Consider the following 27,788-nt stretch of genomic DNA (forward strand, 5'->3'; position numbering starts at 1 on the left):
TGTATCCATGTAGGAGATCCAGAAGACGCTCCTGGCAGGAGGCCAGGACTGAGCCTCCAGCCCCTGGCTCCAGACTGCCATGTTTACAGCAAACAAGCAGATGGGAGCTCTGTGTTTGTGTGTGTGCACCTGCGCAAGTGTACCTTTCAAATAAGTAATTCTTTAAAATAATGATCATTTATTTAATAAATAAATGACTTTTAATAAATAATTATTTATATTTTCATTTGAAAGGGCAAATTTACACAGAGAAGAGACAGAGATCTTCCAACTCTTAGATTTGTCAAGTACCAGCGAAGGAACACAAAGGCCTTTATTCAGAGAACTCTGCCTTTCTCTCTGCAACAGAGGAACAGAGAAAGAGGGAAGCTGTGGTGATAAAACGGCAGGCAAGGGAGCACACAGGAGGTTTTGAAATTCCTCCTGGTAACGGAAGCCCCAGTGGGTCCTGTTCCAATCCTTAGTAGGTAGGTGAGGAATGCTGGCCTGCACTGGTCAGCAGGCGGGCCCATTTCTCACTAGGTCCATCTTGCTGTCTTGGTGACATATCGGGTTGGACTCAAACTCCACCCTTCTTCTGTAACCGCAGCATCCATCACCAACCGCTAGTTCACTAACCAAATGGCCACAAGGGCCTGAGATGAGCTGATCCAAAACCAAGAGCCAGGAACTTCCTCTAGGTTTCTCACATGGGTGCAGAGTCCCAAGGCCTTAGGCCACCCTCCACTGCTTTCCTAGGTCACAAGCAGGGACCTGGATAGGAAGTGGAGTGGCCAGGACACAAGTCGTTACTCTTATGGGAACCTGGTGCTTGCAGGCTGAGGATTAGCCAATTAAACCATTTTCCCAGTCAATGTCACATAGCTCCCTAAGCAGAGTGGTGCCCATATGGTATGTCAGCTCTTGGAAGTAGAGGATTAACCAGTTGAGCCCCTGATTTCTTTTCTTTTCTCTTCTTTTTTTAGTTTGGAAGCCATCAGATTAGATGATCTTCCTTCTTGAGATTTCAGGGCAAGACCTTCACTGAGCAGGAACTACTGTGTACCCAGGCTATGTGTTCAGACCCCAGAGGCTTCAAGGACTGACCCAAGCCGCTGCCCTGGTTCCCACCTGGCACTGAACCCACTCCACTGTGACGCACGTGAGCACACACACACACACACACACACACACACACACACACACACAAAACGTGGTTGGATGGTTCCTCTCCTCCATATCTCGCCATACTCTGTTTCTTTTGTATATTTTAAACCCCACTTCCTGGCTCCCACCTGCCTTCTGCCAGGGGAAATGGAAGGCGGGAGGGTGGGGGTGGGAATCCCTTTAAATGTGAAGGTGCCCCATTAGCCAGACCACATCAAGCGCACAGACGGAAATCCTGCAGGGGGCTCAGCAGAGCAGTGTGAGTTGGGAAAGGGGGCTGGCTGCTACACACCGCCCCCACCTTTTTTTTTTTTTTTTTAAATTTCTGACTCAGAGCTTCTTTAAGCCTGTAGTTGCCATGCTACAGGAGCCTCTGGTGGCCGCCTCTGGAAAGCCAAGTGCAGGGCATTGGTGTCCATCTCACTTGATCACACAAGCATGAGGTTGGAGGTGAAGAAGGGAGAAGGCTGGCATGGATCTAAGCCAGAGGGATAGCTGGTCCTGGAGAGCCTGAACTATGGCCCTCCTGATCCCAGCCCAGGACATCGACCACAGAGCTCTTTCACCTCTTGCCTGCTGGGTGGCCTGCAGCTTCTCCTCCTCTCTGGGGAGACCCTGGGCTAGCCTGTGTCCTTGCAGAGTGACCTGTGAGGAGGCAGCTGGTATTGGCGAGAAGTGCGCAATGCAGAAATGCAGAAGCACAATGGAGATTTAGGGGCTTGGCATGAGGAAGTCACACCCCCTCTCCTGGAGCCCTTCCCCAGGGCCAGGCCTGCCAGGGCTTCCAGATGTCCAGTCTGCTGCCCATCAATCCCTTCCTTGGGATGGAGAGCAAGTGCTTGATTTGGGAGAGGTGCTTTTGTGACTCCTCCTGTCCCATCCAGAGCAGCCACTCAATGCTGAGACAGCAGCCCAGCAAGCATCCAAGGCCACAAGTGAGGCGGTAGCTCAGACCTCTGGTGTTCATTCACTTGTAAAGAAAGAGAGAGACAAATCATCCATCCACTCATTCACTTCTCCCCAAATACTTACAAAGAGGTTTTTGAAGGACTCAATCTGGTTCTCCCACATGGGCAGCAGCAACTCAAGCCCTTGACGCATCATCACCTCCCGCCCTTGAACCATCAGTTGCTGCCCTTTGGCCATCCCAGAGTATGCAATGGCCATAACTCTAACCCAGATCCTCTCATAAGGGACACAGTTGTCTCAGCAGCTGCCTTAGCCAACAGCTCCCTGTACTTAAAGGCAGGGTCAGCACACACTACCCAACCACATCTCCAGAACTGGCAACCTCAAAATAAAGTGTCCCCAACTACTGGCCAGCCCAGTTCAGCCCTAGAGAGAGGCACAACTGCATAGCCAGGAAAGAAGCCACCAGATGCCCGGGCTGGAGGTGTCAGAAGGTGCCAACCACAGAGGGTCACTGTGGGCCAAACCCTGGCTCTCTCACTTTCTACCAGCATGGCCTTGAGCAAGGCATTGATCCCTCTGAGATGCAGCTGCCCATCTGTAAAATGGGAATTACCCACAAGTTGCTACAGGTGAGGGAGTGAGTAAACCAGGCAGCAATTACTCAACGAAGCACCTGCTGGGAGCCTCTCAGGGTATGGAGGTGGTGATGTCATACACAAGGGGTGGCCATTCAGCTTCCAATCGGATGGGGAACGTCACGTGAAATCCACAAGCCAGGTGAGCATTTGACCAAGCGAGTGATCCCCTCTCAGGGTGAGAAGGTTCCATTCCTGGATCTCACTCCTCATTTCAGCTCCCCAGTAACACAGACCCTGGAGGCAGGAGTGAGGAGTGAGGGGCAGCCATGTAGGAGACCTGGATGGAATTCCTGACTCTTACACACATCTGTGAGCCAGTAGATGTTAGCCAGACATTAATTCTCGAATGAATAAATACCCCAACTACCCATGGAACAAATCATCATGGTAAATGCTATGAGAGCATTTGCAGGTGTGTTGGTGGAAGGCAAGAAACTAAAAAAGAAATCCATCAGCTGAGACTCCGGCACATGTACATGACTTCACCCAGCATGCATGGAGCAGCCAGCCACCTGCACGAGGGGCTGGGGAAAACGAGTTAGCCCTGAGCCCACCTGCACAGCGGCAGCTACGGATCTGACAGCCAACACCTGGCACTTCCTCTCATCCCAGCACCCTGCAGAGTTTGAGGACCCACCTGGGAAAGAAGGGTATCTAGAAAGCGTGCACCCCCACATTGTGCTGCACCCCCTTTGTGCCTCTGAGGGTGGAGCGGGGGCAGAGCAATACATACACAGCATCTGCTGAGGGCTGGGGAGGGGAAAGGTAGGCATAAGGTCAAATGAATTGTGAAGAACTGGAATTGCAAAAAAGTAGGGGCTTAACAGAAGGGGCGTCTACTGGAGGATATCCAGTTGTCCTTCAATATCTATAGAGGAATGGGTCGGGGCCCCTACTCAGACACCAGAATCCCTCATAGATCCCAGATTTGAGACACTGTAGTATTTGCACCTGACCCTCCTCCCTCCTAGAAGACTTACAAGTGCCTCCTACAAGGTCCATGCTACATCAACAACTATTTCACTGTATCCTTATTACAATGTATCCTTTGAGGAATAATGATGAGGAAAGTTCGTATGTGCTCAGCATAGGTGCAGTTTTGATTTGTATCCCTGTCCATCTGTGGCTGCTTGTACCTGGGGGTGCAGGACCCGCAGCTACAGGAGCTGTCTGCTCTGAGGGTGGAGCGAGTTGAAGCAAATGAAGACCGCTTTGAAGCATTCACTCAGAGTAGGGAAACGGCAACATGGTTCTCTTGCTGGTCTTTCCTCATCCCTGGATAGTTGCAGGAAGTACAAATGTAGACCAATCCACTTCAGTTTGCCTTCTTGGGGGAGCCCTACTACACAGGAACCACATTTGTTATAATCCATGTAGCAGGCAGCCTTTTCAACAGCACAGCTTAACCAGCTCACACAGAGTTCTTAGGAAGAAAGAAGGTTTATTTTGGTTTAGGGTTTTAGAAGTTCATAGACCAAGTTGGGACGGCCACTGAAGTCAGAGCTATCCTGGGGAGACAGAAGCGGAGAGACACAGAGACAGGGAGCATGCACAGCCCAGGCGGGATCCCCCCCACTCAGGACAACCCTCCACCAGCCCGCCAAGGCCCACCTCCCAATCACCAAAATCGGACAAAGCCTCGACTCTCCTCCTCTCCCCCTGCCCGTTCCCCCCATCTCCCCTACAGCTGGGTTTGGACCCTGTGAGGATGGCGAAGCGCTGCTCCAGCCCTGTCTCCCTTCCCTCAGTCTGGCTTCAGGGACTGGGGGGTGGGGCCTGGCTCAGTTGCTTTAATCAGGATGGATGTAGAAGATGGATAGATAGATAGATAGATAGATAGATAGATAGATAGATAGATAGATAGATTAAAAAAATCATAGACTGACCGTGTGGCCCAGCAATTCCACAGCCAGGGTTCACCTAGGAGAAGAGTACCTATGTGCACCCCCGGCAAATGGAATCCACCCACATGCCCATCACCAGGGTGTGGCTACAGTGTAGCCACATGGGGGAAGGCAGCTCAGCAGCAGAAAGAGAAGAAGAGCTGAGCTGCAAGGCAGCCTGGGGAGCACCAGGGAGCACAGTGCAGGGCAAAGGTAAAAGCTGGAGCCTGTCCAATCCCGTGCAGGCAGCTGTGCACGAGGCCAGGTGCAGACATTGCCCTTCCACACCTGCCTTTGCTATCTGCTCCAGCTCCCAACACATCGGGGTCCTACTGCTGTGCACAGTGCCAGGCTCACGTCCTTGGTTCCCTGCCACCCATGTGGGAGACCTGAAATATCTCTTTCACTTTTCCCCCACCCCGCCCCCACCTCCTTATCCTGACTTTCAAAAAATGCATTAATTCATTACAGGGGGTTATTTGGTTAAGCCTGAGCACCTGCAGCGGGCTCAGCAGCTCAAGACCAAATTTCAGCGCAGGCTGGAGTTCCCAACCACCAAGCCCAAGCTAAGCAAGTCTATGGGAGCTTCCCCAAGAACTGAGAAGTTCAATGCTAACCAGTAGGAATCCCTTCTGCTTTCCCTGTAAGAGGAAAGTGGCTCAGGAAAAAAAAAATCTACACTTTGTTCCATTTCTGCTTTCTTCAACCCCTGTCTAGACAAAACCACCCTCCTACGGTAAGCTTCCCCCACCCCACCCCTCCGCTTTTCAGATGAAGAGTTCCTGGTGAAGATCAGTACAGGGGTGGTTAATCCGACAGAAGTAAACGAGTGACTTATTAAGTGCCTGCTCCTCCTAATTAAAAAAAAAAAAATCCAGTTCCTCCCCAGGGGAGCCCTCCCTGACCAGGACCTCAGGTCAGTATGCTGCTGACTCTCAGAGCCGAACTGCAAAAAAAAATCCCTTGATTTTTATAACCAGACAGGTGCTGTGGTCCCGCCCAGCTCGGTGACGAGCAGCGCTCGGCTCCAATCAGAGCCTGAGCCACACCGGGGGGGGGGGGGGTCTCAACCGGCCAGAATCCTGAGGATGGTGTTTTACTGACATCCGGTGGCCGAGGGCAGAAATGACACGTTGAGGTAGAAGATGGAGGGGGCTGCGAGGACACACACCCGTCTCTGCAAGGTGGGGCAGAGGGTGACTCTACGACCGACCGCAAGGGTCGTCAAAGCCAGCATTCGCCAGGGTCATGAAACCCCACCTCCTGCCCTGCCCCGTGAACGCCCACCCCGCGTGCTTGCCTTCTCCAGACCCCCCGACACGGTGGATGGTAAAAATGGTGGTGATTGGGCATTTCATTCTCTGTGTGGAGATGTGAAGGACATCTGCCAGGCCAGCTCATGACCCTGTCACTCAGCCCCTCACTTCTTCCTAGGGCACTCACTCTGAAGCCCACCGCCTTGCTGGGAGGAAGCCAGGCCCGTGTTAACCACTTTAGCTCATGCAACCGAGTTGCTATTGTTGCCACAGCTGAGGGGAGTGTGACTCGTGGGGACTAAAAAGAGGGACACGAACTGAAGGCTAAGAAGGGCATCGGGGACTGCAAGTCTTATCAAGCAGTAGTTCTCAAGACGATGGACTAAGAGTGTGAAAATGTCCCTCTAGACCGCAGAAAGACTGGGACCTGTGCTTGGACCCCAGACATATGCAAAAATCTAATATGTGGTTAAAAATGGTATCGTACCACATCAGGGGGAAGTGAATTCAATAGGATTCTGCCAGTGGCAAGTGTTTGGCCTGGCAGTTATAGCACCTGCCCAGATGCCTGCATCCCATGGCTGAGTAGCAAAGTTCAATTCCTGTCTCTGGCTCCTGCTGCCAGCGTCCTACGCACGCATACCATGGGAGGCAACAGGTGATGGCTCAAGGTGTTTGGGTCCTTGCCTCACTTGCAGAAGATCGGGGTGGAGTTTCCAGCTCCCAGCTGCAGCCTTGGCTCAACCCCAGCTATTGACAAGCATCCAACGGTGATAGAGACTGTCTCCTTAAAAAAAAATGCTTTTTAATAATAAATGATTCCAAGATGATGATTCTTTAGAAAAATCAAAACAGAAATTGGATTTCTTACTATACTCTGCATACAGAAATCAACTCAGAAGAATTTTGCAGTTGACCGTGAAGGGCCAAGCTTTAACACATTTTTGGAGAGAAATCTTAGAGAATATCTCCATGACCAGAGGGTTAAATGAACTTCTGGAAGCAGACACACACTATAAAGGCACAGCCCGTGAAAGAAAAGCATCATGTTCAACTACATTAAGATCGAAAACTACATCAACAGATATTCGAAGCAGAGTGGATAGCAGATTCCCCTCGGGGAGTGAATCTCTCTCTCTCTCTCTCTCTCTCTCTCTCTCTCTCTCTCTCTCCAACACAGAGAAAAGGTCGCCTAGAAGCGAAGTCTACAGAAAAGCCACCTGGATTATTGCAACCCACTGCCACTGCACTCCTAGGACAAAGGCGCTATGTTTCTTTCCCTTTTCCAGGTGGAAGCCAGGGCTCCGAGGAAAACAGCTTTCCTGAGGCCCTTTCTCCCAGGCCAATGTCCCAGGTCCACCACAGGAAGCCAGGCCTGTCCACCTGCTGGACCCGAGCTGGATTCCCACACTTCATTACTACCTTTCTGAAGCTGGCTGACCACACTTGAGGCAAAGCAATCCAGCCAACCAACTGGATGATGAGCCAAGGGGCCGACACACTCACATTCCACACACATTCTTGGCATCTCTGGCAGTCTTCCTCCACCCCCAGGAAAACAAACAAACAAACAACTCCCAGACTCAAGGTGATGGGTACACAAGACAGGGGGAGTGGCATGGGCCCTTTTGGGGTCCTTGTGCCCAGCCATCACAGAAGAGGGGAGCCCAGGAGGTTAACTAAGATAGCTACATAGGGCACAAGCGATGTGCGAGTCAGGTGAAGCCACAGAGGCCCAGAGAAGTTGGATGGTGCATCTGGGGTCACCCAGCCAAACAGCTGCAGAGCCCTAAGGCTAGCCCCCTTTAGCTTCCATGGAACCCAGTCCCTGGCTATACCACCTGCTTCTTACACACACACACATTCAGGCACCTGCCCCATCTTCCGCTGGGGATAAAGGACAGGCAACAGACAGGTTGCAAGTCACACTTTATTCACTCACTGGGAGAACTAAAGGGATTCTGGCTCCTGGGAGGAAGGAGGAAGGAGGTGTGGTGGAGGCATGACAGAGGCATTTTGGGGGCGGCGGGATGGGTGGAACTCTAGTTAGTGGGATGGAAGGCACCACGCTGGTGCCACTGCATGTCGCGGATACGGCGTACAGACTGCACCTGGGGGTGCGGGGCCCCAAAATCACTTCTGTCCTTGTAGTCACCCTTCTCCAGCAGGTACTGCAGCCCGCGGTAGCCGGGGTACTGGTAGCCAACCCACCTGCAGGACCAGAGGCACGGGAAATGAGGAGGAAGGGGAGAGAGAGAGAAAGAATCCTTAAGCCATCAGGCAGGGTGAGGTCTCCCCTGCCCACTGTCCTGCCGGTGCTGAGCAGGACACCCTGCTGTGCCCCCACTGAGCCTCTGCTCTCTTCTTTCTCCTAATGTGGAGCTCACTACCCCCTCTTGGGGACCGTGGAATTGAACCAAGACGTGAGGGCAGCCTCAGATGTACACAGACCTCTGAACCACCCACTCTCTCCACTTTCACCCCCGCTTGGTCTCTGCGGACACCTCCAGCTCTGCTTTCCAGTCTTGGGCCCCTCCAGGTACCACGGCCTTCATAGGGTCTCATATTCACCAGGCTGAGCCCACCCCCAGTGCCTTTGCACATGCTGTTCTTGCCTTCCTCCCTATAGTCCTACGCATCATTGAAATCGTAGCTCAGGAGTGTCTCTTCCTTAAGAAGCAGCTGAGGTTTCTGTGGAGTCTCCACTCTTAAGAATTGCATCCTCTAGCTTGTCACCTTACACAGGCAGATGCCTGACTTCCTTTTGGCTTTTGACAAACTTTAAGAAACCAGCAGGTGTGCCCAAATCATCTCTCCCTGGCAGGGAGGGGGCCCTAATTGGTAGCATTTACTAATGACTGTGATGTCAATACCTCTGCTAGGGTGAACTTCATGCAATGCTGATTAATCAATAAGCTCGCAAAAATTCTGAAAATGTAACAGGCCACACTTCAAAGCTAGTAAGTCGTCCCTTGGTGTCTGTGAAGGACATTTAAAAAAATCTGCATGTAAAATGGCACAGAACCTGCAGGTTTCTCCGTCTGTGTGTGTGTGTGTGTGTGTGTGTGTGTGTGTGTGTGTGTGTGTGTGTGTATGTAAGATCTTGAATGATTGTGGGAGTGAATGCCTTCTATTTGCCAGTCCAGACTTCACACAGACAAGACCAGCATTGGCCATGCCTCCTGCTGCTTGAAGCTCAAACATCCCTCAATACATTGCCCTGCCTCCTGTCTCAACTTCTACCCCTGCCTCTGCCTCAACTGCCCCCACACTCCCAGGGGCAGGCCACCCAGGAAGTTGGTGATTTCTGCCCATTTTCCAGTTGGAAGATCGAGATGAGGAGGATCCAGTGCTCTGTGAGAGGTCTCCCAGGAGTGTAGGGGGCAGGGCAGGTCTGAGGCCAGCAGGATGCGGGGCACCGGACACAGGGAATGCCAGGGCTGGGGGTACACTCACGTGCCACTCTGCACGCGCACGGATGACACCTTCTCCTGGTAGCCGTGGGCGTGGAAGCTGGGCACATCGTCATCAATGATCTCCATCTTCTTGCCCGTGAAGTTGGGGTTCTCATACAGGGTGATTTTGTGCTCCTGGCTGTCCTGTTGATGAGGGGCAGGAGGGAGGATACAGGGCTCTCCCACACCAGTCTCATGTGTACCCCACCTAGCCCCCTCTACCCATGGGCATCTGTGACAGTGGTCTCTGGTCAGTGGTGGGCCATTGAATTCCTGCTGGCACCCCTGTACTTGAGGGAGTAGCTGCTGCCGGAATGCCATGTTCCCTCTTGCAGCCTCCAGTTCCCCAACCGTAAACACCAGCAGTAGCGTGCTCTCTCACACACACACACAAACACACACGCATACACATGGCACCCCACGCGTGCATACACAGGCTCAGTGTGCCTCTGGCAGCCACTCAGAATCGTGTCCCCTACACCCCCACATTGCCGCCCTTCCTTCAGTTCCCAGGACCTTTTGCTTCCTTCTTTGATGAGATCCTTTCCGTGACTCTTAGGCCAGCAAATGAGAGATAAAACAACTTGTTTAAGATGACACGGTTGGGAGGAGCAGAGCTAGCATAAAACCCCAGGTCTGGGGGGGCCGACACAACGGCTCAATCGGCTAATCCTTCACCTGCAAGAACTAGCATCCCGTATGGGTGCTGATTCGTGTCCTGGCTGCTCTACTTCACATCCAAATCCCTGCTTGTGGTCCGGGAGAGCAGTGGAGGATGGCCCAAAGCGTTGGGACCCTGAACCCCTGTGCAGGGTTTCTAGTTTTGGATCAGCTCAGCTCATCCGTTGTTGTCACTTGGAGTATACACAGAAGATGGAGAAGATGGATTTGCAGTCCTGTGGGGCTGGAGCCCCCTGGAGTCGGACCATGGACTCTCAGGACAAGGGACGCAAGTAATACCCATTTTTCAGATGGGGAAACTGAGGCTCACTGCAAACAAAATAGTTTTTGCAAGGTGCTTTGGTGCCAGACACCATAGGTCTGTTCCAGTGTCTGGGCTCTAAGACAGCTTAGGAGACAAAGGAAGAAAGCAGGCAGAGGCTCACCACTTTGATGGGCCTCAGGGAGCTGAGAGCATCCGTCCTCCGACTGCTGGTCCACGAGTCCCAGCGAGGGTACTCGCCCTTCTCAAACACAAACTGTTCACCCTTGCAGTTGGCTTGCTCATAGCCCACCCAGCTGTGAGAGAAACAGAGAGACAAGGTCAGTCCCACTCCCAGCAGCCTGTGGCAGGCTCCTGGATCCTCCCTCTATCCCCCAGTGGACCACTCCTGCTCAGCCCAGTGAGGAGGAGCAAAAGCAAGCACAGGGTCACTTCGGCAATCCAGCACCCAGGGCTACGCTGCCTTCAGACATCTAGAAGTGCTTTAAAAAATCGCTCCACAGCAAACTTCCATATACAGACCCCTGGCGCCAAAGCCAAGAGCATCGGGTAGGTAGACACCCAGCTCTCAAGAGCCAGTTGGCGTGGTGTCCATGTTCCTGCCCCAGGTTGGGCTAGCAGTGGGGCATCCACGAGGGCATGGTTAGGAAGAGACAGGTGCAGCCGACGTGCACCACCGAGCCTGACTCTAGACCTAACCCTCCCGACACAAGGTTGCTCTTGGGCACCGCTCTTCAGTTCATCATCCTCTTGGCTTCATGACCCCAAGATGCCATTGGTCTCCTGACTCAACTCTCCACACAAAAATCTAACAGCCCTCCAGATGTGCAAGGGATGAGATGGGACAGTCTTTGTCTCCACAGGGGATGAGTTCCAGGACCTCCTGTGGAGAACAACATTGACAGGTGCTAGAGTCCCTCAATGGGCAGTGCTTCCATGGAACCGAAGTGCATCTTTCTGTGTGCCCTAAGTCATTCCTGAATCACTGCATCCAAGGCAATTAGCCGCACTGTATTATCTAGGCAATAGTGACAGAAAAGGGAGCCTGTATGTATTAAGCACAGACGTAAATATGGGATGTTTCTACCCTTCCTATTTTCAACTAGCCATTGGTTGAAACCGTCACATAGGATATGTCAGGTTGGGCATGGCTAACACAGGAAAAGGAGAAAGAAGACAAAGCAGGCACAAGCCTAGCATCCTGGGCCGATGGGTTAAAGACATGACCATCTTATCGAGGCACAGGCACGGCTGCCCAGGACAATAAGCAAGGGCTTCACAAGCAGGGGAGATGATGTCACTGTCCCCAAGAGACTGGGCTTTGTGGAACTCCAGAGGAGACTGCCACTTAGGAATCCAGTCCTGCTGCCTGTCCAGCCACCTTCTCAGGCTGCTGGGAGGCAGTAGAGAATGGCCCAAGTGCTTGGATCCTTGCCACCCACATGGGAGGCCCTGATGAACTTCTGGACTCCTTTCTTGGATCTGATGCACCCCAGCGATTGTGAGCACTGCAGGAGTGAGCCGAGATAAACAAATATCTCTTTATTTCTCTCTCTCTATTTCTCAAGTAAATAAGTCAATGGAAGGGGAACCAGCAACTTTGCATTATGCAATATGTCATTGGATGGTAGTTGTCAAGGGGCTGGCACTGTGGTATAATGGGTTCTGCCCCGCAATGTTGGCACCCCATATGGGCATCGGTTCGAGTCCTGGCTGTTCCACCTCCAATCCAGTTCCCTGCTAATGCACCTGAGAAAGCAGCAGATGGCCCAAGTGTTTGGGCCACTGCCAGCCACCTATGTAGGAAACTCAGATGATGTTCCTGAATCCCAGCTCCTAGCTTTGACATGGCCTAGCCCTGGCTATTGCAGCCATTAGGGGAGTCGAACCAGCAGGTGGAAGGTGTGTGTGTGTGTGTGTGTGTGTTCTACATGACTACACACCCTGGCTTGTGTAAGGTCCTTAACTTAGCAGCACTCCCTGGAAGCCTTGCACTGTGGTACCACCCATCACCCAAGACATGGACCCTCTGGGTTGCAAAGGGAGCAACTGGGGCTATTCAAAGAATGTCTGGAGAGTCACCAGGAGGGGTCCCTGCCCCACTGCGGGGCCTGTGCTTCTCACAAGCCCATGCTCAACCACATGGGATCGGGCTCCCCCAAGTGTCTCCCCTTCCCTCCCAGAGCCCTGGATGTGACGGCAGATCAGCTGAGTCAGCACCACCAGGATTTAGGCAGGAAGCTGGGAACACAGGTCAGGTTGGGATGTGCAGCCAGGAAAAGGAGGGCATTTCCTGGTGTCAGAGATTAGCCCTTCCAGAAGGTCTGCCCCCCTGCCTGGGGGAAGCCCCTGTATCCTCACCCTGAAGAGGGGGCATGGAGGGACATCCCTGCTCTAGCATCCCACAGTCCAGTGTGAACCCAGATTACTCTAAAGCAGGCATTTGCTCCCTTAGCACTCAGACTCAGCTCCTAAGTGCCTGTCAGCCTGGGGAGGGCAGATCCCGGCCACACCACAGCCCATTGGCCTCTTCCTGGCCAGAGAAGCCCCCTCTCCACCTCCACCCCTCACCCTGCAGGGTACATACGGTCCAGCCTGCACCAGGATCGAGCCTGCCTTCTCCACGCCTGTGTCCTTCAGGTTGGGGCAGGGTCCGTTAAGCTCATGAGAGTGGCCTTGAAAGTTCTCTTGTTCAAAGATGATGATCTGCAAGAGGAAGACAGAGTCACACACCCGCTGTGATGAGTGGGTGAAGAAATCGGAGGGAGAGGAGAGCCGGGCAGGGTGGAGGTGGGGGAAGGAGATGCCTCAGAGGGTGCAAGTCATCAGAATCATGAACAAAACATAAAGACAGACGGTCCTGGTTCTGTGGTGAATCCTCCAGTCAACATTTCTCCTCGCCAAGCCCCTGTCTTTCCATCTGTAAACTGAGCCACAAAGATGGTCTAACTCCCTGGCATGTTGGAAGGATTCAGGGGAGCAATGTGGTCTGCAAGTAAATGTGTGTGCTCCTAATTTACAGTGTGTAAACTAAGAGACAGATCTCAAGTCAGTCGACGACAGAGCTAAAACCGATCCTGAGCTTGTGTGACAACACGTGGTAGGTGCTTCCATTCAAGCACCTGGGATCCCAACAGAAAGAAGTTTCTAAGGCTCCAGAGCAGTCCCAGAGTCCCCAGGGATACCAGCGTTTCTGGTCCACAGACCACATAGGAGGGTGCAGGTACAAGACCTCACTGTCTGGGACCAGTGGGTAGAGCTGCCGCCTGCAACACAGGGGCACTGGTTCGGGTCCCGGCTGCTCCACTTCCAACTGAGCTCCTTGCTGATGTGCTTGGGAGATCAGCAGAAGATGGCTCCAGTGCTTGGATCCATGCAGCCACATGGGAGACTAGGAAGAAGCTCCTGGCTCCTGGCTTCAGCCTGGCTCAACCATGACTGTTGCAGCCATTTGGGGAATAAACCAGCAGCTGGAAGATATCTCTCTCTCTCTCTCTCTCTCTCTCTCTCTCTCTCTCTGCTTTTAAAACATATGCATCTTTAAAAAAAAAAGAAGAAGAAGAAGACTAAGTTTGAACTTTTCATGTAACCATTAAAGCTAGACCAGCCATGGACACGCCCCCTTACCTTAACTTCACCCATAAAACTACACACAAACAGGACCTTTCCTTTAAGCCTTCAAGGATATTTTCCATGTCCCTGTGGCCTCCCTCTTGAGTTACTTCTGCAGGACACTCCACTCCCCTTGCTCAACTGGTCCACTCACCAGCTCAAAGAAGGGACTAGAGGACTCCCCCCCCCCCCGGATAAAACAAACACTCATCCTATGTCTTGCAGCTACAGGCAATGCAAGAGGTCACCTGGTCCTGGATGCCAGCAAGACTGTGGGGGTAGAACTCTTAGTCCCCCCTAGCCCTAATCCTTACCCTAACCCTGACCCTGAGAGCTGTCTTAGGGCAAAGAGCTGTCCCCAGGGCACCAGACTCCCAGGCTACAAAAAGCACAGGGTCAGCACCAGAGTTTTTCTCTCTCCCAGACCAGGGATTAAGCAGATAAAGGATGCCAGAGCAATGGCCCACAAGGCTCAGAGAGACATTCCATGGGCTCAATTCAGCAGGGATGGTCACTGACCCAGCCAGGATCGGGACACCAGGCTCCAGTGTTTACTCTGTTGCTGGGCAACGCTAAGACATAACTTAGGGACCTTGAGTCTTTGCAGCCGCGCCATTAAAACGCAGGAGTAGCTCCTGTTTGCAGGGGTTACTGGGAAACACCAAGAATAGGGGAGTTAGGGACTGGTTCAGGAGAAGGAGACTTCCTGGCAACACGGAGATGAAAGGCATTTATTTCAGTGCCAGAAACCCTGAAACCCAGGTATAGTTTTTCTCCCATGCTTTTCATGAATTTTTTTAAAGACACCTCCTAGAGGTAGAGTTCAAAAGAATTTTTACGATAAAATAAACTTACCTTTTGATTCAACTTTCCCACAAAGTCTTTGAAATATCTTGATAATCTCCTGGCCCAGGGGCACAAGGGCTTATTGGGACTGGGGCAAGGAGGATTGGGACACGCTGCTGGGAAAGGTCATCCTCTTTGTGTCCATTCAAAAGCCTCAGTGTCCAGGAGTTCAGTGCTATTATTGCTGTCGTTGTTACTCAGCAACATCACGGAGGCTAAAGTGTGCTGTGTGATTAAATTCTTGAAACTTGCCTGTCTTATTCTGCTGTGTTTCCTCGCTGCTCCTCTCCCTCCCCTGGGCTTCTTTTGGCTGCTGTCTGTCTGTCCTCTGGGAAGTTAGTCCCCCAGGGACAGAAAGAGCAGGCACTGCTGGGTTTCCCTGGCCAAAGCAGGTGGCCAGTCTGACCAATGCGCAGCTCCTGGTGGAGTCTGCACCTAGGCCCACCGAGGCAGAACCACAGGAGGCGGGTGGGCAGCTGTTGATAAAGGCTGCAGACAGACTGGGGGAGAAGTCGCTGTCCCCAGCCTCCCAGCCCAGTCCTCCAAGGAAGGAAGGAGTGCAGAAAGAGAAAGTAAAGAGACCCTTAACAAACAGCAGGTGCACTCACACCCTGCACCACACCCTGGACCGAGTCTCCTTTCTCTGCCTCTTGGTGGTATTTTCTGGGCAGCAAATCCAACTCTGCCCAGGTTACAGAGGGGCTCGGGTCTGAGCCTCAGATAGAGAAACTGGCCTAAGGGCCCACATCAGGTCTGGTGCTGGGAGCCATGTCCTGCCTCCCATTCACAAACCTCATCTCCAGCTGGGACCTCCCAGCCTTAGGAAGTCCCCTTGCCTCCTGGGGGGCCACAAGGTGTGAAGCAGAACATAGGGGAGGGACAGTGACATCTCAGCAGAAGCCAAAAGGACACTCAGAGTTGGTCCCCCCCTCCCCCGAATCCCCAGCGCACACAGCATGCAGGCTGGGGAGACTGAATCACAGAGAAATGAGGAGGTGAAGACAGGGGGGCATGAAGAGGACTCACTCCAGAGGGAAGATTGAGTCAGGGAGAGATGTGTGCCTTGCCCACTCCCATCCCCCATTGGAGGAACCGACCTTGGGGTTGAGTGGCTGCGGCTTGCCCGCCTGGGTCTGGTGGTCTGAGGCCATGACGGACTGTACCGTGCAGGAAGGACCTGGAAGACAGCAGAAGTGGCAGTAAAGAATCCACTGGGCCCTTGGCTTTCTGCTCCTGGCCATGAGTAGGGCAGGAGACAAAAGAGGGTCCCAGTGCCCCCCGAGCCCCCGCCACTAACCCTGCCTGTCAGTCATAGCAAGTGCAATGCCCCGCGGTCATGGACCTGTCGTGCTACCAGGCTTATGTCTTGGCGTGGATAGGACTTCAGATACAGCAAGACGAGTGGGGTAAGTGGAACCCAGCTGCCGGCCTCGCCCAGGCTGCAGACCCAACGCTTCCTTCTGTATCCTTCTCCTTATTCCCAGGGTGTTCCCAGACCCAGTCTGTTCCCCACTGCACTTCACTCTCTCCTCCTTCCCTGTTCCCCACCCCCGTCAGTCCCCACCACCAAAAACTCATCTGCGACAGACAGCCATGACAGGTGGTAGGAGAGGGTGGGCTCTGCTTTGAGTAAAGGTCAGAGTAGCATGGGAAGTTGCCTGCCCTGTAGCCCCTCCTGCAGGACGCGTGGCCCACCCATGCTTTGTCCCCCAGCAAGAGTCTAATAGCACCCCTGGCCTGCATCTTCAGAGACCCTGTCCAGCTTCCAGAAGCTCCTCCTGGAGCCTACACCCCCACTCCAGCTCCCCAGAAGGAAGACGTCAGCCGAACCTGCCACTGTCTGCAAAGTCGCCAGTCCTCGAGGCCCTGCGTCCCATGTCAGCACTCTGAGATTGCAGAAGCTGGAGCCTAAGTGGGGCTCCCAGTCCAGCCAGGGTTCTGTCCCTGCTTCCAGCCACAACCCCTGACTTGCATGGAGGTTCCCTGGCAGGTCTCTTTTCTTGCTGTGCCCGCCACCAGCAAGCAGCACCTGGCAGCAGTACCTCTCCTACAGCTCCCATAGGAAAAAAAAAAAATCATGTGTGCCAGTCAGCCCACAGTAACAGTGATGGCATTATGGGAGTCACCACCACCCCCAAGCTATGGTGGCATGGAAGCCACCTGCTGCTTAGAGTGGCCAATAGTTCTCCCCTGAGACTGGGCACCCAAAGGTGCCTGAGAGTGCTAGTAGCTCTGGAGGGGACTGACTTGTCAACCCAGAACCCACCACGCTAACACCAGCAAGCTCTTTGCTCATTCCCAGGGCCATCCTTCAGGCTGAGCCGCTTATTATAGACATGGAACATTGCTGGGGAGCCCCTTCTGCACCAGCACCTAGAGATGGACAACTCACTTGCATTATTATCTCTGATGTCCACAAGAGAGGGAGTGTCATGGACCCTCTCCGCATTTCACAGAAACGAAAACTGAGGCTGGGCACGTGGAGGTTTCTGCCTCGTGTCCCCTGGCTTTGTACCCAGTGTTGGAGGGGGGCTGTTTGAAGGAGATCTCCCAGGTTTTCCCACAGGGATGGGGACGAGAGAGGAAAGGGCAGGGCTAAGAAAGAGAGGCGTCCTTACCAGCGACACCAAACCCCGCGAGTGCCCATGAAGCACGGCTGCCTGGAGGTGGCATTTATACTTTCTCCACGAGTGCCCGTGCCAAGATGGGTGACTGCTGTGTCCCCGTGGAAAGCGGATGAGAATGCTGGGCTAAGCTGACCCCAAAGTGCCGGTCAGCAAATGCCGGCAGACAGCATGTGTCTGCACAATAATGTCATTAGCTTTCACATTCAGGCCACACCAGAGTGATCAGGCAGCCAGGCAAGGAGATGCCCGCTTTGCATGTATCAGCCATCCGGCTGCCAGGACTGGGTTCACGGCTGCGGTCAGCAGCTAGACCCCCCGCCCTGCCCCGCACCACCACCCGCCCAGGGCGCAGCCAACGGACAGGGAGCTCAGTGGCTCCAGAGACAACCAAGGGAAGGAAGGTGGCTTCCCATCCCACCGGATCATTCACTCAACAAGTATTTGTGAGGCATCTACAAGGGGCCAAGCTCTGCTCTAGGGGTCAGGGTCAAGGTCAGGGTCAGGGAGGGATCCTGTCCTCTAGCCCTGGATGTCCAGCAAAGATTCCAGAGAGAAACTAGAGCCATCAGGGATGAGGGGGAGGGGGAAACCTGACCTGAGGATTCCCCCCGGCCACCAGGGCCACCAGCTGAGTGGCTTAAACAACAGAAATCTGAAATTTTCACATTAAACAATGGTATGGTGAGTCCCCCCAAAAACTTGAACATAGAAAGAACAGGTGCCCCAGCAATTCTGCTCCCAGACCTGATCCCTAAAGAACAGCAAGCAGGGACATAAGCACCCATTGGTCCAGGCACGCACACAGGAGTCCCGGGGTATAAGCCACCCATGGGTGCATGGACAGACAAGTGGATTCCAAGATGCAGCGTGCACGGTCACCAGCCATGCAAAGGGAACCTTCAGCCTTCGGGGGGGAGGGGCACAGTGACGATGGGGATGGCTTTGGAAGAGGTCCCTGGAAGGGACAGAAGCAGGCCCCAGGAGGGAGAGCAGGGTGTGACCAGCAGAGATGGAGAGTGGGAGGGCCATGGCCAGGGGCTGGGGGGGTGCCATGAGGAGTTGGTGTCTCCTGGGCACAGGGTTCCAGCCAGCAATGCCTGGACAGGCGCTGGGACCACAGGAGGTGGTGACAGATGTAGGGCGCTGCCGCTGGCCTGCCCACTTAAAGATGATTTCATGGGGACTCTACGTGACCTGTATTGAAACCCTGTCCACATCAACACTCTCACCTCCACACTTTGGGGTCCAGAGGGTGAGGGCAGTACCACGAGGGTCCTGAAGTTCAAGGATAGGACCTCTTCCAGCTCATGGGGGTCTCCTGGCTACTTCAGGGCCCCGTGCCTCTCACACTGGGCGTCTTCACCCCTTCTCCCCACACGCATGCCTGTCTGTGGGTCCCTTTTTCTGTCGCATGGGATCAGGGTCTATGCCTGTCCCCTCACCGGGGCTTGGTTTCCTCTGGAAAGACCATTTCCAAGCAGGGCCATATTCTGAAAGTCAGGACCACAGTGGGCTGGTTTTTAGTTTAGGCTTTGATTGTTTGTTCGTTTGTTTCACAATTTGATCCATAGCAAATTGGAATTATTTGCTTTGTTTATTTACATATTTGAAAGACAGGAGAAATAGAGAAAGAGCCTCTATCCACTGCTTCACTCCCCAATGGCCACAATTGCCAGAGCTGAGCTGATCCAAAGCCAGGAGCCGGGAGCTTCTTCTGGGTCTCCCACATGGGTACAGGAGTTCAAGGACTTAGGCCATCCTCTACTGCTTTCCCAGGCCACAAGCAGGGAGCTGGATGGGGAGTGGAGCAGCTGGGACACAAACTGGTGCTCAAATAGATGCTGGCACCATAGGCAGAGGATTAGCCTACTATACCCTTGCGCTGGCTCCCAAGGAATTAATATTTGATAAGCAAGTGACAGGATTTGGAGACTGGATTTTGGGGATGGCTTTCCACAGGTCCATGATCAGCTCTTCTGATCCTCCCAGTGAGGAGGAAGTGCTGTGTGTGTCAGTCACCTGATGTGAGAGAGGAGAAAAGTTGTAGCAATTTGCCTGAAGTTTCACAGCCAGCAAATTATAGAGCTGGACTTCCAGCTGGAGCCTCTTCCGAACTCCATGGAGGGTCACTGACCCGCTAACTTGTTCAGTTTTGTCCTTACACCCAGCTATTGTCAAGGTTTGTTGATTGACTTATTTGTTTATTTGAAAGGCAGAGTGACAGAGAAAGGTCTTCCATCTGCTGATATACTCCCCTAATGGCTGCAATGGCTGAGGCTGCTCCCGACTGAAGCCAAGAGCCCAGAACTTCACCATGACCTGCCATGTGCATGCAGGGGCCCAAGCACATCTTCTCCTCCTTTCCCAGGCACCTTAGCCGGGACCTGGGTCAGCACAGCCGGAACTTGACCGGGCACTCCAATATGGGATGCAAACATCACCAGTAAGAGTTTAACCCACTGTGCTAACGCGCTAAGTCCACATAGCCGTCTTGGAAGGGGGGTGTTCTGGGTATTCCCTGTGACAGACCACACAACCGTGAAGTGGAGGGGAGCGGGGACCAGCACTTGAGCTCTGCTCAATCTGACATGCAGATTAACTGTTCTTGAAAGCACCCAAAGGGGCTTCAGAAAATTTACGGAACCTGGAAGTCAAAGATATGTGGATTTGCATGAATTCTTCAAAGCCCTGTCCCAGCAGTTACCCTGTAACCTCTTGTGGAGAGCACTGAAGACCTCGTCTGCCCCACAGCCTAGTTTCCCCATCAGAAAAGAGGTCCCTGCTCCCTGCGCCTTGCAATCTCCCAGACGAAGAGCTGAGAATCAACGACACACCCTGGAGGTGAGTTGACTTACTAAGTCCCACCCATTTTCACAGGTAGGTAAACTGAGGTCAGAGCCTGCCCAAAGAGACAGGGACACAGGGCTTTGAAATTAAACCTCAGGATGCACAGACAATGAAACTCTCACCCTACACTACTTCCTTCCTGTGACCCCAGTTCTCCATTTGCAATGTGTGTGAAGATGTGACTATTTCAGTCCAGGGATATCAAGTCTAGTTCTGCATTACATGGCCCCATCGTCAGAAGCCCTCAGTAGAATTTCTGTTCTGTGGAAAGTACTGAGTAACTGTGTAAAATCACCCATCATGTCGCAGCCTGCCGTATTCACAAAGCTTTCTTCTATCAATTTCTCATCCTCAAACAAGCAGATGCCACAGTCAGCAACTTGGACATCTTGCATTCAGTGTGTCAGCAGGGGACTTGATGGGGACCGCGGCATGCCTGCCTGCCCGAGGCTCACAGCCCAAGTGTCCTTGACATTGCAAAGGAAGGTGCGATCTGGACCATCCCCGGTGTAGATAGATCATGACCTCAGTGGGAGCTGAGCCCAGGCTCTGTCATCTCCACTCCCCCCAGAGCGCTCACAGAAGCCAGCACAGGTTTTAAGCAGGCACTCGCTAAGGGGCTCAGTTAATTACCACCAAAGTGATGGAGAGGGGAGGTGTGCGTTGGGCTCGGCTGGATGCAGGCCCTAAGAGTTCAGGTGTGGGCATTGGGTTCAGAAGGGGATCCTGGGAAGCACCAGGAAGTACAGAGAAGGGAAGTGAGGCAGAGATGGGAAGGTGCCAACAGAGGCCTTTCCATGCCAAAGAGGTCGTGGGAGATATGGGAAAAAAACAGTTGATTTTTTCTGTGTGTGTGTGTTTAAAAAAAATGTTTGAATTCCAGGAAGATGACCAAATTTTGGAAAACACATTTGCAATACATGAACTAAACATTGTTTTTTATATCCAAACAAACTTAACCTACTTATTTGGGAATCAATATTTATTTGAGAGGAGGAGAGACAGGTAGGTTCTGCTACCTACTGGTTCACTACCCAAATGCCCACAACAGCCAAGGCAGAGCCAGGGGCCGGGAACTCCAGCCAGGTCTTCCCCTGGGTGACAGGCACCACCACCTGCTGCCTTGCACAGTGGCCACAAGCAGGGAGCCAGAAGCAGAGTTGAGTTTTGATCCCGGACACCCCTAGCTGCACCTGCAGCACACCCCGTCACACACACACTTTGGTCCATTTTGCTGAATACCTCTCTGCTCGTTCTTGTGGGTACAACAACCTGGGAAGACAAACGGCCTCCTCAGCTCCTGCCACAGGTAAGGAAACCGAGGCACAGCAAGCCCAAGTAATCTGCCCAAAAGTCATCATTGGTGATGTGTGTTGGGGGGGGGGGAGGTTGATCAGGGGATCCTGAAAAGGACCCAGGTGGCATAGATCCAGGCTCAGCTGCGTCACACCGGCTCCCTTGACGGCAGGCAACCCTATCTCCCTTAACCACTTGCAAACACTGCCTCCCATTGACCCTGGGAAAGCTGCCTGCCAGCCCTGACCCTCGTCCGTCCATAGCTAAGGGTACCCTTACTTCTCCAAGTGAGAGATAACATGCAGAAAGCCACCTCATCTTTAGGGCTTTGCACAGAGTCACCTGGGCATCCGTGGCCACCAGAGGCTGCCCTGACCTGGGGGAAGGGAGGATGCGCCAGCTGAACCTGCCCCTGACCTTCCCCGGATTCCTGGTCCTAGGCATCAGCTAGGAAGGCGCCTGGTTCAGCGCTATGACAGAGGCACCGTGGAAGTGGTCAGCGCCTGCACCAGGAGCCATGACAGGGACAGGTGGCTGCAGAAAGATGGGCTTTGGAAGCAGCTCTAAGTCCCGATTCTGCCACTTACAAACTCTTTGAGGCTGGGTTTCTCTTTGCAGGACCGAATCACCCATCAATGGAATGCTTGGGAGACACAGAGATTGTAGCTCAGCAGCACCCGCTCGTGGCGACTTATTACTGTCACTGCAAAAACAGCAGTTTTTCCTTTTCCAGGCTAATTCCCAGCAGCGGGTGGGGTTCAGCAAGCACTCTAGTCAGTGCTCAGAGTTCCAGTGCCACTTCTTTTGAAAGATGTGTTTATTTATTTGGAAGTCAGAGTTACAGAATTAGAGCGAGAGATCTTCCACCTGCTGGTTTACTCGCCAGAGGGCTGCAGTGGCCAGCGCTGGACCAGGCAGAAGCCAGCAGCCTCATGCAGTTCTCCCAGTGCAGGTGTAGGAATCCCAGGTACTTGGGGATTTTCTGGTGTTTTGCCCCAGATGCATTAGCAAGGAACTGGATTGAAAGTGGAACAGCTGGGACTAGAACCAGTGTCCGTATGAGATGCTGGCATCACAAAAGAGGCGTTACATGCTATGCCGTGACGCTGGCTCCAGATCTGCCACTTATTATCTATGTGGCCCTTGGAATAAGATCTACCTCGCTGAACCTCAGTTTGCTCATCTGTGAAATGGACTCCCTCCCACAGACATTCTCAGGATACAGCATAAAAAGTCTTAGGCCTGAGGCCCAAGAAGCACTGATATACAAATTGCAATAAAGTTGCTTCTTGTTGGGAAGAGAGAGACTGGGGAGCCTCACCTCACCCCTGCCTTTATCTGCAACGTTGTTGGGGGTCTCTGCCCATCCCTGCTTCTCCAAGAAGGCATGGAAGCAGGTAGCTAAGGTGACTTCCCAGCTGCGTGGTGAATGTGTTTAAACAAACACACTGACGCAACCAAACAATGCCACCCTCTCTCCAACGCTTTCCAGAGCCCCTGGGCTATCCATGTGCCAGCTGCGCCTGCTGCTGTGGAAGCCGTAGGCAGCTGAGATGGGCCTGGCCGGGCTGGAGTTCCAGAGACACAGAATCAAAGGGGAAGGGATGGGAGCAAGATCTGGAAATTCACTCAGGTGAGACACCCCCTCCTTGTCTCCTGGGGCAGAAGAGATTCACTTCTCTGCCTGGCCTGGTGTCCCCCACGCAGCTCCCTGGTGACTGACATTGTCTGCATGAAGCCATGGAGGACCCAGACAGTGGTCGGGGGTGGAAGCTGGGATGGGAACTACATAAGACCCTGGTGGGAACAAGAGAGGTCTCGGTGGGCTTTCTTGGGGCTCCCAGCAGTCCCCATGGGTCCCCATAGATGGGCCGGAGAGGGCCCATCCAACCACTCAAACAGACTGGCTCCCACCACTCAAGCACTCCACAGCCCACACCTCCCTCTGGGGCCCTGCCCCCTGTCCAAGTCATTTTCCTGTGCTCCCAGACTCCGTTCCAGACCAGCTGGCCTCAAAGCTGCTCCTCCTTCACCCCAGCACACTCCCGCCTGAGATCCTGGTCCTGCTACCCATCTGTCTGGAATATTCTCAAGCTTCTTTCCTATCTAGCTCAGACTTCTCCTCAGAGCAGAACTCCCTGGCCCCAGCCCCATCACCCACCTCCATCCTCCTCCCCAATGAATGGATGGATAAATGGATGGACGGATGGATGGATGGATAAGTGGGTGGATGGATGAGTGGATGAATAAATGAGGGACAGGTGGAGGGATGGGTGGATTTAGCGACAGATGTTCCAGCAGAGGCACAGCTGCAAACTCCTAGTTAAGACACGTGAGTCCACTAGGAAGATGAGGAGCTGAGCCCTAGTCCAGCCGTGGGCCCTTTCTTGGAAGCCTCCGACTCCTGCCTCCTCTAGTCCACCCCGCGCCCCAGTCCTCCCCTCAGTCCTGGACATAAAGTGACACAGATCTCCACAGCAGGTGGGGGACTGGCCCCCAGGCTTTATTGAGCGGATTCCGTTGCAGGGCGCCCAGGTTGGCCCTCAGCCCAGCCCGGGAACCTCCTCTTCTTGCCCTGGCTGCCCAACCCCCGCTCTTTTCCAGGGCAGGCGAGGGTCTCAGGGGACCCAGGGACCCTTCAGCTGCTGAGGAAGCAGCCCCGCTTATGCCACTTCTGGTCACGAATGCGGCGCACGGACTGCAGCTGCGGCTGGTTGGCGTCCCATTCATTCCAGTGGCGGTACTCGCCCCGTTCCAGCACGTACTGGCGCCCGCGGTAGCCGGGAAACTCATAGCCGACCCACCTGCCAGGGAAAGCAGGTGGTGTAAGGATGGAGCCTGCAGGCGGGCTGAGCTTCCTGGACCAGCGTCTGACTGGGCCCTCCCCTGCCTGGGGTTCCTCCATGGCTCCCCAACACCCCTTGGCTGCAACCCGGCCTCTCTCTGCTCCACCTGCGCTATGGCCCCTTCTGACGGTGAGCCTGCCACGTCCTTGGGCTTTGGCACAGCTGGCCTCTCCACCCGGATAACCTGTCCCCACTTCACCCTTATCCCTGCCCCTCTTTCCATCTCCACTGAAGCTGGTTCCCAACTTCAGCTTCCTGCTAATGTGGATGCAGGGAGGCAGTGCTGAGGACTAAGGGACTGGCCTCCTGTCACTCACATGGGAGGACCCGGAGGCAGCTCCTGGCCCCCAACTTTAGCCCATCAACAGTCACTGTGGGCATTCAATAGACAGGAGAGTGTTGATGAGATCCCTATGGGGTCTATCTGTCTGCAGCTCAAGAAGGAAGGGAGGGAGAGAGGGAAGGGTGGACGTATATAGATGAATGGGAGGATGGGTGGCTGGGTGGGTGGATGAGAGGGAGGGGGAAGGAGAAGCGAGTTCAGACTTAAAACCAGAAGTGTGGCCACTTGGAGCAGAGGCCAGGACAAGGCCAAGCATGGGTTCCTTACGTCCCGTTGATGGCCCGGATGCTGGCCACACGGTCCTGGAAGCCGTGAGCCCACAGGCTGGGCACATCATCATCCACTATTTCCATCTTGCGTCCGCTGAAAGCTGGGTTCTCAAACAGGTGCAGCTTATGCTCCGGGCCATCCTGGGGGTGAGAAGGCAGAGTGGGCCGGTAGCTGCCACACCAAGAACCGGCGGGCTCAGGGGTGGGAAAGAAGCAACAAGTGACGACCCACCCCCAAAAAAGTGGCACCCAGCCTTGAAGACCCTGAAGGAGGGACAGGGAAATTGGGAGAGTGGGTCAATGTGAGGGGTGCTTCCTGTTGTCATTGGCTTCCATCGTTAAACAGGGGAGGCCAGTGGGATGGAAGTGCAAACATTTCCTGTTCATTGAGTCAATGTTGAGTCAGAGGCCCCAGTCTGCCCTTCCCACTGTCCCCTCCAAGGACTCCATCACGTGACAGGGACAGAGGACTGGGACAGCCACCACGTTGACTCAAGCAGGGAGAGCAGGCCGCATTTTTTACAAAGAGCAGTGAGGGATCCTGGAGAAGGCAAGTGAAGGAAGCCCCAAAGGACTACTGGGAGGTCACCATCTGAGGCCAGCTGGGGGATGCACGCCAACCCTGGGCCACGTGGCTGCTGGTGTTCAGGGGGACAAACGGGAGTCACCTGGCCAGGTTGTCCAATTTGAGAGTGGACGCTGACACCCCAGTACCCTGCCACACCCCCTGCTCCTGGTGTCACCCTACTCCAAGGTATCAGAAAGGGGCAAAGCCCCGGGAGAAGGGAGGGCAGGGCAGCCAACAGCCCTGCTCCACTGACTGCTGCCTGCAAGGGCCCCACGGCGGGAAAGATGCTCACAATGTTTAGTGGCCGGAGGGACAGCAGGCTGTCGCTGTGGCGGCTGCTGGACCAAGCATCCCAGCGCGGGTAGTCACCTTTCTCCAGGACAAACTGTTCCCCACGGAAGGCTCTGCGCTCAAACGCCAGCCACCTGCAGGGGCCAGAGGAAGGGATCGAGGCGGGGGGCAGGGGGGGGCGGGGGCAGGCATGGCAGGCCCAGAGCTGCTGCTGCTCTGTGCTGTACCTCCCTCCACACCACCCCCAACTTCTCCGGGACCTGCTGCAAACGGGGCTGCTGGGGACCGTGTCCCCCAAGAACCGTGACAGCAAGTCTCCCCTAGGTCCCGTTTTTGGGGATGGCACCTTACAGGCCCTGCCTCGGCCACTTCCCTCTTGCCTCATGAGTCTGTGCACTGTCAGCAAACTCAGACACGTGTACCACCGCTGTACCCAACTGACAGATGATACAACTGAGGCCCAGAGAGTAAAGGGAGCTGTGTACCATCCCCCAGATGGTGCAGGTGGACAGGGCACTGGAGCTCTTGGCCCTCGGCTGCTGCCTCTCGCAGTAAGTGGTGGTGGTGAGAACTCAGTGTTCACATGTCACATGAAAGAAGGGCACACACTCGCTTGGCAGTCACAGGGCTGCCATTCCGTGTCCCAGTCCTCACTTCCACCTGACAGATGGACAAACTGAGACCAAACAGGAAAAGGGGACCACCTTATATCTCACAGCAGACCTAGAGTTAGCTGCACCCTGGACCTCCGAACACACCCCCTTCGTTTCCCCACCCCGAGAAGGGACCCAGGTACTCACGGCCCAGACTCCACTTGGATGGAGCCCACCTTTTCCAACAGGCTTTCCGTCAGGTTGGGGCATTCGGCCGTGAGCTCGCATCGCTTACCCTGGAAGTTCTCTAGCTCATACACGATCACCTGCAAAGAGCAGCGTCCGGAAGGTCCGGCTCTGGCTGGACTGCCAGCTGCCCAGTTCCAACCTGCTTGCTCCAGCCGCCTCTACTTGCAGGAGCCAGAGCGGTCCTTGGTCCTTGGCAGGCCTGCACTGCCAGCTGGTGGCCACAGAAAGGAACTACGCCTCTGGGAACTTTCCACTAAACTACGGCTGGTGGAAGGAATCTTCTCCCAGAGGAACATCCAAGGACAGAGGACGGGGACACCCAGTTGCTTCTGGACAAGAGGAAACGAGGACCCCGTTCTGTGCTTTTCTGTGTTTCCCTTGCTGAGATATTTCCTTCTTTGTAAAACCCGATGCGCAATGAAGGGCACCCCCTAGCGGCGACCTCTGCACAGTCGGAGCGAGCTGGGAGCCACACACAGCTCTCCACCAGCCCCGCTGCCCCTGTGCTCTGCCGAGACCAGCAGGATGTGGGTGACCAGGGCCCCCCGCCCACCCAGTACCTTGTAGCTGCCCCCAAGTCCACCATGGCTCTTGCCCGCAGCCGCCTGCTCCGGCACACCATGCTGCTCTGCCATTGTCCCCTGGTGCACCTCTGCTCCAAACCAAAGAGAATGCGGTCAGCAGGCCCACGCAGGTGCCCGCCCACGTGCCTGGAAGTCCAGGGCAAGCCAGAGAACCTGCCTCCAGGGGGGAGAGGGGGTCTCTCTGCAGGAGCCTGTGCCCCCTGCACCCTGGCTCACCAGCGATTCCATGAGGGTCTGTTCAGAGCCAGGCTGTCGGCCCAATGACCAGCCCAGATGGAGGTGCGAGTTGGATAGCCTGTCAACCAGAGGGAGCAGGCACGAGATTGGGGCCTCAGCCCCCTGCCCCCAGCCAGTTCCCCCGCTGTTAGCTGTTTATTCTACTAAGCACACCAATGCACAGGGCATGCAGGGACCAACTTCCTGGCTTCCTTCTCCTCACTACCTGAGGGCTGCACGCATAGACCCCTGCGGGGGCTACATGGTAGAGGTCTTCGTTCTTTTATACACAGACACACAGCGAACTGCTCCCTTGCTTATCTGCACACACATGCATACATGTACAATGCAATTTACACATATACACA

General features: G+C 54.2%; 2 protein-coding genes across 2 annotated transcripts; both read right to left on the reverse strand.

Annotated features, from left to right (window-relative positions):
- Positions 1–7,852: 7,852 nt before the first annotated feature.
- Positions 7,853–15,868, reverse strand: CRYBB2 (crystallin beta B2). Its single transcript, XM_041003798.1, has 5 exons — positions 15,789–15,868; positions 12,821–12,939; positions 10,397–10,529; positions 9,292–9,434; positions 7,853–8,046 (listed from the first exon to the last, which is right to left on the reverse strand). Exons 1-5 carry the CDS (start codon positions 15,840–15,842, stop codon positions 7,878–7,880), a joined length of 618 nt encoding a protein of 205 aa, XP_040859732.1. The 5' UTR covers positions 15,843–15,868; the 3' UTR covers positions 7,853–7,877.
- Positions 15,869–24,072: 8,204 nt separating this feature from the next.
- Positions 24,073–27,304, reverse strand: CRYBB3 (crystallin beta B3). Its single transcript, XM_041003740.1, has 5 exons — positions 27,181–27,304; positions 26,579–26,697; positions 25,780–25,912; positions 24,918–25,060; positions 24,073–24,265 (listed from the first exon to the last, which is right to left on the reverse strand). Exons 1-5 carry the CDS (start codon positions 27,253–27,255, stop codon positions 24,100–24,102), a joined length of 636 nt encoding a protein of 211 aa, XP_040859674.1. The 5' UTR covers positions 27,256–27,304; the 3' UTR covers positions 24,073–24,099.
- Positions 27,305–27,788: the final 484 nt, after the last annotated feature.

This window comes from Ochotona curzoniae, unplaced genomic scaffold (assembly GCF_017591425.1).
Source record: "Ochotona curzoniae isolate NIBS_2020 unplaced genomic scaffold, NIBS_Ocur_1.0 scaffold_274, whole genome shotgun sequence".
In the NCBI taxonomy this organism is placed as follows: domain Eukaryota; kingdom Metazoa; phylum Chordata; class Mammalia; order Lagomorpha; family Ochotonidae; genus Ochotona; species Ochotona curzoniae.